The 11,215-nt window shown below is 39.3% G+C and overlaps 1 protein-coding gene across 1 annotated transcript; it reads right to left on the reverse strand.

Annotated features, from left to right (window-relative positions):
• Window positions 1-7,713: 7,713 nt before the first annotated feature.
• On the reverse strand, window positions 7,714-8,277 carry LOC138870487 (uncharacterized). The gene is made up of 2 exons (XM_070148296.1): window positions 8,050-8,277; window positions 7,714-7,992 (listed from the first exon to the last, which is right to left on the reverse strand). The coding sequence occupies exons 1-2, from the start codon at window positions 8,275-8,277 to the stop codon at window positions 7,714-7,716; spliced, it is 507 nt and encodes a 168-aa protein (XP_070004397.1).
• Window positions 8,278-11,215: the final 2,938 nt, after the last annotated feature.

Consider the following 11,215-nt stretch of genomic DNA (forward strand, 5'->3'; position numbering starts at 1 on the left):
AGGGGTGACGTAACCAGCAGCTTTGAGCCTTTCATACAGTTGGTCGATAGGTTCAGCAATGGCGGTATACTGTTTGGGGAGGGTCTGCGGTCGAAGTTTGGTCAGGGTCTAGGGAAATTTTGGCTAAGGGGAGGTGATTGATAGTGGGCTTGTTGCGTGTTGTAGGCTTGGTAAACATGTGCAGGTTGAGAGTATCTGGGCGAAGTGGGTTGATATGTGGGAGGTGGAGATGATTGGTAAGTAGGTGGTGGAGCTTGGTAAGAGGGCAATGGTGCTTGGTAATTTGGGGTAGGCTGATATGTGAGTGGAGGTAATGGGTAGGTTTGGTATTTGATTGGGGACTTTGTTCTCTGTGCAACCATCACAGCACTCACATCCCTTTTCTTGGACGTGCCACCAGACTGTAGAGCCTTGTTGGTGGCCTGTAATGCTTCAAAGTTTGTGACCATACCACTTTTAATACCTTCCTCGATCCTTTCCCCTAGCTTAATGATGTCGGAAAATTTCTAGCATTCAATCAACATCAACCTCTCATAATATTGTGGGTCTTGAGCCCAGACGAAAAACTTATTCATTTGTTCTTCTTCTAAAGCCGACCTGACCTTAGCAGCTTCTGATCGCCAACGAGTAGCACACTCGCAGAATGTCTCCGTAGGTTTCTTCTTTAAGTTCTGGATGTAGAATACATCTGGTGTATTCTCCGTGTTGAATCTAAATCTGTCCATGAAATCGGATGCCATACTTACCCAATTCGACCACTTCTTCGGGTCTTGGCTAACCTACCAAGATAGAGCATCCCTTTTCAGGCTTCTCATAAAGAGCTTCATGCGAATCTTTTCATCCTTCCCTACTCCGACCAGCTTGTCGCAGTAGGTCCACAAATGGACTCTGGGATCCCCTGTGCCATCAAACATCTCGAACTTGGGAGGTTTGTACCCTTCGGGCAGTTCGACATCTGGCTGAATGTAAAGGTCTTCGTAATTCAATCCCTCGATTCCCTTGCTTCTTTCAACACCCTGAACTCGGCTAGTCATCTTCTTGAGTTCTGTGGCCAGATTCCTGATAAGAGAGTCTTTGTCATCAGACTCATGTGTGCTTGAAATAGGTTGAGTATAGTGTGGTATGGTTTCCACATAGATGGGGGTGTCGTGGAAATGATCATTTGTGGAGTTGAGTGGTTCAGGGATGAGCAGTGGGGTGTTGTTTGAAGTGTGACATGTGTTGCAGTGGTGACGGGGAGCGGGTTGGTTTCGTGGTTTAGGGATGTTTTGTGGAGATGTGGGATTTTGAGTGTTGAGAAAGTTGACATCTGGGGTGGTGAGGGAAAACGACAAGCTTGCCAAGTTCCGAACTTGGTCCAGTTCTTCCTGAAATTTCAATAACTTCTGTTCGAGCTGGGAGGCACTTTCCTTGGAAACCTGAATGCCCTGAGGAACCTCTACCCTTTCAGCTGAGTTCTCCTTTCTGATGTTGCTCAAATCTTCCATTTTTCCCTTGTTCTTGTTTCTAATAGGACTCGGAGGAGGAGGGACCTTAGATCTTGTGGAGTATGATGACGATGCCAGAGTGCACGAACTAACCTTTGGGGAGGGGAATAAAACAAAAAAACAAATGTAGCAAGTTAGTGCGGGTTGTAAGAAAAAGAGGTTGCGATATTTAAACACATAGTGCGAGAATATAATTCGTGTCCTAATTTGGAAGCCTCGTTGTGCCCGAGGTAGGCCTAGCGACAAGTTCATTTGGAGAACTTATAATGCTAAATGCCTCATTTTATTGATAAAAATAAGACGAATCCCAAAACGACACTAAAAATAGCAGAAAATAAAATGTCACTAATGGCCATTGGCCTTATTACATTCTTAAAGCAAAAGAAAAGACTCCTAGTTACTTGATCCTAAAAGGACCTTCTTCAGGTTGAGTGTTTTCGTTGATCAGATCCTCCAGCTCGCGCAGATTTTCTAGTAAGAATGCCCTCGCCAGGTGCTCTCCTTTGCCTTCCTCAGCGTTTTGACAGTCGGTGACTCTTTTCCTCACTTTCCCTTCCAACTCCAGCAGACTGTATTCCAGATATTCCAGCTTCTCACTAGCCCTGGTGACTCTCTCTTTCCATTCGTTGATTTGGTTACTTGATGGGAGGTTCCTCCACCAGGTCAGCAAGAGTGAGGGTATGTTGACCATACCAAAGTCGGGAACTTTGTCGTTCATTTCTACAAAACAAAAGGATGAGGTCATACTTTTGACAGACTCGGCTATTAAATATCAACAATTAGCATGAGCATCATTTAGTTCTCCAAATAAATGCATAGACATGGTAGCGTTCGTTTGGGTTTCAAGGGAACCCAGTGGACTTTGGACAAGGCTATCTTAAAGAGTCATTATGCGAATAGCATAACTGACTCGGCTAGGTTTGACAGTGATGCATGCACAATTGAACAGAGTAAGGTTTCTATGGGGTATTAGACCGGTATCCTTGAGCGGACAACTTAAGAGGGAAAGGCACGGAACCGTCGACTGCACCGCTGATCGACTGGTTTTACCGCAGATACGCCTTTTCCAAATTTAGGGGTGATAATATTGGAAGGGTGCAACCACTCTTTATAAGCGTTGCTATGGTATTTTATTTGGCACGAGTGGAATATGATGTTGAATATGCAATTACAAGAATGAAACAAGTTGTCACGTATTTGCACGTTCATAAAGTAATGATTACAATAATTGCTCATAATTACAACGGCATTGAAGGGAAGCGGTAAAAGAAAGCATTAAAGAAAAGAAACAAAGAGCCAAGTTAGTTTCATAGCAGAAAAGAGGTAAAGACATTAAATAAAAGTAATAAAGTAGCAGTGAAGTCACAAGTAACATGAGATGGTAAAAGCCTAAAGAAATCCCCAACAGAGTCGCCATGCTGTCGCGCCCCCTTTTTCTAAAAAAGCAAAATCGGGTTCATGACATTTGGGAGGACAACTCGTTCCCTCTTGGGAATTGGGTTTTTTGAAGAGTCGTCACCTAATGATTAAAGTGCATTAGGACACTAAAGAAGAGTTCGAGTTGGAAAACCAGAGTTCGGGTAAGGGCTAGAAATTATCTCGAGGGGAAGGTGTTAGGCACCCCCCAAGATCCACTAGTGTGGTTCCCGACCATGCTACAATTGTGACTTTGAATAACAAGTAAGCAAATAGAAGTCTCAAGTAGAAGGGGTTTTCACATAATATTGCAAGCAAGTTGAGAGTTTGACGAAAGTAAAGAAAGCAGAAATTTTTAAGAAATAGTTTGAGAATAAAATAAACAAATAAAGGAAAGGGGGTCCTAGGCTTACAAATAATATGGATCACATAAATGCAATACCCGGTAATCACTCCTCAGAAGAGGGGTTACACGTGGCATTAGCGCACCGGTCATCATATCCATATCTACCCTTTCCCACCCCGTTAAGGTATTAAGCGCGGAATAGTATCGTTACTTATTGCATGCTACTACCCGCCCCAATCCTATCAGTCCCGGAGGCATTTGGGATTACTAGTCCTAAAGGGAAGGGAGATTTGGCTTTTCAGAGTTTTAAAAGGATAAAATTCTAGGGCGATAATCAAAACATATAAGGCAGGTATGGGAGAACACATAACAGTTTAAAGGGCTCAAACGGGCCTCCTCATTTAAAGAAACAAATTGTTTAGCATGACTTACAAATACTGGTTATGGTCTGAATTAAATTTAAAGCGTTAGGTAAGGCTGATTTATCACATATTTCTCAGATGAGAACTCCGAATTAGGCCTCCACTGGTTGTAATTATCAAAGACTGATGCAGTTAATTAATTACCTAATGGATTGCCTAGGTGAAACCTATAGGCATGATATCTAACGATGCTTACTCTGATTTTAAAGGAGGCTTACTGGTTATACATATAAAAAAATAAGATCTGCAGATATTAAACGACATTACTACTGATTTTAGACTTGCAATTGATTCAGATTCGGTTAATTACTCCTATAGGCATGCTTTCTAAGCGTCGTTGGTTTAAAACAATTATGAAAGTGCAGGAGTCCTATAGACATGGTATCTAGGATGCATTTTGTTATTTTTAACCTATAACTGTTTGCCTAATGATGGAGGTATATGCGGAAGTGCAGAAAACCTATAATCATGATTTATATATGCAGAAGTGCAGAAAAAACCTACAGACGGGATTTCTATATGATATGCAGAAGTGCAGAAACTTATAGGAAGGTTTTCGATATGATATGCAGAAGTGCAGAAACTTATAGGCAGGATTTCTATATGATATGCAGAAGTACAGAAACTTATAGGCAGGATTTCTAATGCAAAAGTGCAGAAACTATAGGCAGGATTTCTATATACAATGCATAAGTGCAGAACTTGTAAATAGTAACACCTATGAGCATGTTGTCTACCCTTTGCATACATAAATGACCTTCTCCTTTTTTACTTAGAACCCCATAAGTTAATATAAAATATTACAGACCAGAATGAATCAAGAAAATTAAAATTACATCAAAAATTTAAGCTATAACCAAGGAGCCTAATTCAGACTCAAGGTCTAACAATATGAGATGAACCAACTTCTAGGATCAGATTTCCAAAGCCTTTCTCTCATTTGGGATGTGTCAAAGTTCCCTAAGAGCCTCAAGTGGACTCCGGGCAGTGCTTACACCCCAAATATATTGCAGACTTAAGCAAGTGCAGTGTAGAAGAGTCAGCCCTCAAATGTCCAAGTTCAGAGGGAACTTAAGGTCCCAAAGCAAGGCTCATAGGAGGGGGGCAGAACTTAGAATCTAAGAGAGAGTGCAAGTGCATAGAGGGGATTTAGGGGAAGGCCATGACAGGCTGGTGGTCATGGCCAGCAATTAGGAGTGCTGGCACACCCCTAACCAGCCTGTTAGCCAAAGTTGGGAGTTAGGATCCATTGAGGATCAGGTTCAGACCTAAGCAGCAACTTGGATGTTGTCAGGCCATGAACCTTAACTCAAACACATAGAAGGGAGTGGGGGTATGGGGAATTTATAACAAACAGCAGATGCAAAGAAAAAAAAAACAGTTTACATAGTTAACATTAATCACTGAACATGAACAACAAAGTAAACAAGCTTGCAGAAACTGTAAATAAACACATAGGGAAGTGAGGCAGAAAAGTTAAATTAGAACATACCAGTTTCAGGGAAAACAAACAAATAAAAGTAGTCTTGAGAAAGCCAAGTTGCAAGCAAACAGTTCCAAAAAGATCTCAGAAAGAGTAGAATACTGTAAGAGTATTGAACTCAAAGCAGTATTGTAAATATGTAAGTAAGTCGAAAGTATTGAACTAAAGGCTCGAGGTATTCAACTCGAAGTAGTGGTGTAAAAGTATTGAATTGGAAGTGTGTTAAAAGTGCGGAAGGGCAGTCCCTTTTATAGTGCAGAGAAGCAAGTAAGAAAGGTAAGAAAATAACTTGCAATCAATCACATAGAATTTCCCTTCCGTTAAGGGATTTGATTTTAAACAGGTAGAAGACATTTAAGGAAAGAAATTTTGATTAAAACCTTTTCAAAGTAGCACAAAAGGGGTAAATACATAGAAGTTTATTTAAGGAAAAGCTTAGTGGTACACTGCTTGGGAAAAATACAGAAAGGGAATCAATCAAACAACCAGGGAAATCAAAGTTACAGGTTTAATCTAGAATGAACCAATTCAGGAAAGGTAAAGAAGGTTCAATTAGAAAGAATCAGTAACAATCAGTTAGGACTCATTAAAAGGAATTCGAAATCAATCAATTAGTCGGTAAAGATCTTTTGAAAGAAGAGTTCCCATATATAAAGCATACAAACATGTGAATCAAGAAGTTATATAGAAGAGAGTTTACTCAAAGAGAGGTTCAGAATCATGAGCAAGAAAGGGTACAAGTCCAGTTGGCAGACTCACAATGAGTCCGAGAGTTCAGGGTCCCAAAGCGGAACCCTAACTCGCACAAATTCAAAATTACCAAGAAACCCCCAAATCCTAGGGTTTCATAGAGATGAGAAAGCAAGTCATTGAAACATGCCCAGAAGCCTCTTTCAAAGATTTATGAGAAACAAACAGATATGATACAAAGAAAGAAAGCTAATTTGAGGTCATAGAGAACATATTTGAGAAACTCGGAACTTAAACAAGTTCAGAAAAGAAGAGGTGATACAGACTTAAATTAAAACAGAGGAAACATGATCAGCAAGAACGCAAACAGAGTCTAATAGAGCAAACAAAAAAAAAAAAAAAACTCAACAGTAAGCACATATAGTAGAAGAGTAAGAGAAACATAACAAGGATTAACAGGAGTAACAGGTATAGTAGAAAAAGAAGAGTAGGAGAACATTACACGCGTAGTAAAAGAAGCCATACGAGCATAGCACAGAAAAACACACATAAAGAAAGAATCAGAAAGATCGTATTTGAAAACTTTTTCAGAAACGATTTTTGAAAAGAAAATTTGGGGTAAACACTTCAGAAGCCCAGTAGGACACTAACATACCATAGATCTAAGAAAATAAAACAGAGAAGAGCCTCGAACAACTTAGGGTGTCGAAGAAACCCTAGAAATGAGAAAGGCTTGGAAGAAAAATCAGATCCTGAGTCGAAGAGGTGAGGAATCAGGCTCCTGAGGCCTGAATGTGCCGGAGCATGGCCGGAGAAGCTATAGAAATGAAGATCTGAGAAGATCTGGAAGAAACATCGAAGTCAGCCTTCAAAACCTCGAACACAGAGGTGAGTACAGACCGTCCATTGCCTGAGAAGCCATGGATTCTGGTGAAAACATGGTGAAATAAGGTAGGAGGAGGTTAGGGTTTCGAAGAGCTGATGAGAGGATTTGAGAGAGCTTGGGATTCAAAGGCGGCGGGTCAGGTGAGAATGAGGGAGATTAGGGTAGGTCGTTTGGTTAATTATGGAAGGGTGAGTTACGGCCGTTGATCTTGTGTGATCAACGGCCTAGATTTAGGAGGGTAGGTGGGAACTGGGTAAGGGTCATTTGGATCGGGTTGTGGGTTTGGTCAAACTAAAAAATGGGCCGGTCCAAATGGGTTAAGATTGGGTAAAATAATGGTTAAAATTGAAAGGTAAAAAGGCTATATTTGAAATGGAATGAGGCTAGATGTTAAATAGCTAGTTTTCCCTTTTATTTTATAAAAATAGTAAAAAATAATTTAAAAGCAAACTAAAAGTACTAAGCCAATTAATAATATATAAATATTAATTTAAAAATACTGAAAATAATTTTATAATTATAAAATGCTACTAATCGTGAGATAGGCTATAATTGCAATTACATGCAATTTAGCTTAACAATACCAAAAAGATTTGTAAAAAATATACACAAATCACCTTAATTATATTTTAGTATAAATATGGGAATAAAATAAATTATTCACCAAAATTGATAATCTTGGGAATAATTATTGGATTTTGTACTGCTAAAAATAGACAATAAATTGATTTTAAAATCTTAAAAATTAGGAAAAAATACCAAAACTCTTGGGAATGCTTATATATGTATGTATATGCTATTTTGAAAGTATTTTGTATATAAAAATACATAGAAAAAATTGGGTATCAACACTTACCTTGCCTTTGGCTTGTGGTAGCGGACCTACGATATCCATCCCCCACATCATAAAAGGCCATGGTGCAACAACCGGATGTAATAAATCTTCTGGTCGATGCATGTATTTACCATATCTTTGACACGTATCACATTTTAGCCACAAAATTTTCCACCTCTTCTTCCATTTTTGGCCAGTAATAGCCAGCTCTAATTATAGTTTTTACTAAAGATCTTCCTCCACCATGATTTCTATAATGTCCCTCGTGTATTTCTTTCATCACATATTCCATTTGAGAAGGCCCGATACATCTTGCTAGAGGGCCACCGAACATTTTTCGATATAAATTGCCCTGATCTAAACAGTAACGAGCAGCCTTTTGGCGAAGTGCCTGAGCCTTTTTCTTATCTTTGTGTAGTATCCCATACTGCAAAAAATTAACAATCTCGTTTCTTCAATCCCAAGTTAGATTATTGTAATTTACCTCATTTTTATCTTGATCAAGCACTGAATGAAACAAATGTATTACAGAAGCATTTTCTTCATTTGTTACTTCTGCAGCGGATGCAAGATTAGCCAAAGCGTCTGCCTCAGCATTCTCTTCCCTTGGTATCTGCGTGACTTTCAAAGTTTGGAATTGTCTGACTAAGTCCCATGCCTTTTCCAAGTATTGTTGCGTCCTTGCCTCTCTAGCTGTATAAGTCCCCAGCATTTGGTAACTACGAGTTGTGAATCGTTTTTTATTACGACTTGCTCTATTCCGAACTCTCATGCCAATTCTAAACCTGTAATCACAACTTCATACTCTGCCTCATTATTAGCAATAAGATGACACTTTATGGCTTGTCGTATGGTTTCTCCCACATGTGGTACCAAGACAATGCCTAGACCTGCTCCTTTTACATTTGATGAACCATCAGTAAATAAGGTCCAAGTACCTGGATTAGACCCGTTAAATACCTATAGTTCTTTTTCTACCTCTATATAATGTCATATTCGCTTAGTTCTATAGTGTCACGACCTAGATTTTCTAGCCTCGGGAGTCGTGATGGTGCCTACTCGTGAAAGATAGGCAAGCCGAGTGTTATAAATTTTATTATCCTTTTTCCCTAACCTTTTAACAAGTCAAATTAACATGTGATAAACAACGGAATAATAAAAAAAATGCGGAAGATGAAATCTGATAATTTAACTAAATACTAGTACAAAATCCAGAATACAACTCTACCTAGAATTGGTGTCATAATATCACGGACCATCTACTAATACTACAAACAGTGGTCTGAATAGAAAACACAAGTCTGTCTCTAAAATAAATAAAAATAGAATGGAAAGGATAGAAGGGGACGTCAAGGCCTGCGGACATCTGCAGGACTACCTCGGGTCTCCACTGGACTGAAGGCAACAACCTCACTATGGTCCAAAAGCTCCAGTATCGGGATCTGCACATAGTGTAGAGTGTAGTATCAGCACAACCGACCCCATGTGCTGGTAAGTGTTGTGCCTAACCTCGGTGAAGTAGTGACGAAGCTATGACAAGACTACCAAGTAAACCTGTGCAGTTAAATTATATACAGCAAATAATAATAACAGAAACTAGCAGTTAAAGATGGGAAGGGGGAAACATGATGCGGGGGATATCAAGTACTAATAGAATTTCAGTAGAGAAGCACAAAGAACACCATAATTCAATTATGAGCAAGAACAAGGAAAACAGTAACAAGTGCACGGCATCACACTTTGTGCTTTTACTCTCGTTCTCACCATAAGAATAAATAGATTCGGCACGGCATCACCCTTCGTGCTTTTACCTCACATAATCATGGCACGACATTATCATTCGTGCATTATCACTCATATCATGGCATGATATCACCCTTCGTGCTTTCACATCCACAATATCGGCACGACATCACCCTTCATGCATTAACACTCACTCACAAATATCATGTACGGCATCACCCTTCGTGCTTTCCGCTCTTCCTTACCCAAGCAACAATCACAAAGTAATTCGGGCAAGGGAATCAATAAAATCACAATAGAATCCCGAGAAGGGCACAGTAGTATAACAATAAAATCTCAGCAAGGGAAACAATATCATAAATCTCTTCTCGTTTCCACAACCACTTCACAACATAAATCTCAACTTGAGCCAATTCTTAACAATGTTAAATTACCAAGAATACTCCCCTAAGCCTTGTTCAACAATGATAATCATCATATTAAGCATAGTCAATACATTGCGGAGTCACAACAATCATAGTATAAGACTCACGGGGATGCTTGACACCAACGTATAGATACTCATCACCACACCTATACGTCGTACTCAACAATTAACACCTAGCAAATAAGACCACAACTCATATTCCCTCAAGCTAAGGTTAGACCAAATACTTACCTCAATGTCACAAACACAATAGAGCCTCAACTACCGTTTTACCCCTCGATTCCACTTCCAATTCACTTGTATCTAGTCACAACTTACTTAACGATATCAATAAATGCTTAATAAACCAATTCTAATGCATGAAAATAGGTTTTCTAATGATTTTCCCAAAAAGTCAAAACCCGACCCCGGGCCCGCTTGGTCAAACCTGAAGTTCAAACCAAAACCCGATCACCCATTTACCCACGAACTCAAATATATAATTTATTTTAAAATCGGACATCAAATTGAGGTACAAATTCCCAAAATTTAAAAATCCTAAGTTCTATCCAAAATCACCCAATTTTCCATGAAATACCCTTGATTTTAATATGAAATCATGTAAAAAGATGGATTAGATTGAAAGAAATGAGTAAGAAATGACTTACTGATGATTTGGAAGAGTTGGTGCCCTTGAAAACACGCCCAAAGATGTTTTAGGGTTTGAAAAGTTATAAAAATAAAGAAGAATCCCCTCTGAAATCCCACTTATCAGGTGTAAATGTCGCATTTGCGATCCTGACAAATTCCTGTCATCTTCGCAATTGCGAAGGAGAGGGTCACATTTGCGACCTCTAGGATTTCTGGGGTTTTTGCATTTGCGAAGACAGACTCCCAATTCCGAGCTAAGCTGGCCAGGGCTTGTTTCGCAATTGCGATCAACCCTTCGCAGTTCCTATGCCATCAGACATCGCATTTGCGATCCCTAATCTCGGAATTGCGAGATCAGAGGCCAAAATACCAGAACTGAACCTGCAACAATTCTCCTAAGTCCAAATACACTCTGTGGCCTATCCAAAACTCACCCGAGCCCTCGGGGCTCCAAACCAAACATGCACGCAAGTCCAAAAATATCATACGGACTTGCTCGTACGATCAAATCATTAAAATAACATCAACAACTATGAATTAAACCTCAAATTCATAAAATCACTCAAGAACATTGAAATTTCTATTTTCTCAACTATACGTCTGTTTTATACCAAATGAACTCTGATTCTTACCAAATTCCACAAACTCAACCAAATTATTATTTTAAACTTGTATCGGGCTCCCGAACCAAGATACGGGCCCGATACCATCAAGAAATTACATTAATTCACTTCTAAAAACCTTTATATTTTCCAGCAACCAATTTTCTTTAAAAAAATTATTTCTCGGGCTTGGGACCTTGGAATTCTATTCTGGGCATATGCCCAAGTCCCATATTTTACTACGGACC

The sequence above is a fragment of the Nicotiana sylvestris genome, chromosome 6 (genome assembly GCF_000393655.2).
Source record: "Nicotiana sylvestris chromosome 6, ASM39365v2, whole genome shotgun sequence".
NCBI classification, from domain to species: domain Eukaryota; kingdom Viridiplantae; phylum Streptophyta; class Magnoliopsida; order Solanales; family Solanaceae; genus Nicotiana; species Nicotiana sylvestris.

Bases quoted from the DNA above. Each gene is read 5' to 3' on its own strand.
- LOC138870487 (XM_070148296.1), bottom strand. From the start codon at position 8,277: ATGCTGGGGACTTATACAGCTAGAGAGGCAAGGACGCAACAATACTTG. The intron at 7,993-8,049 runs GTAAATTACAAT...AATTTTTTGCAG, and splicing joins TTGATCAAGATAAAAATGAG to TATGGGATACTACACAAAGA.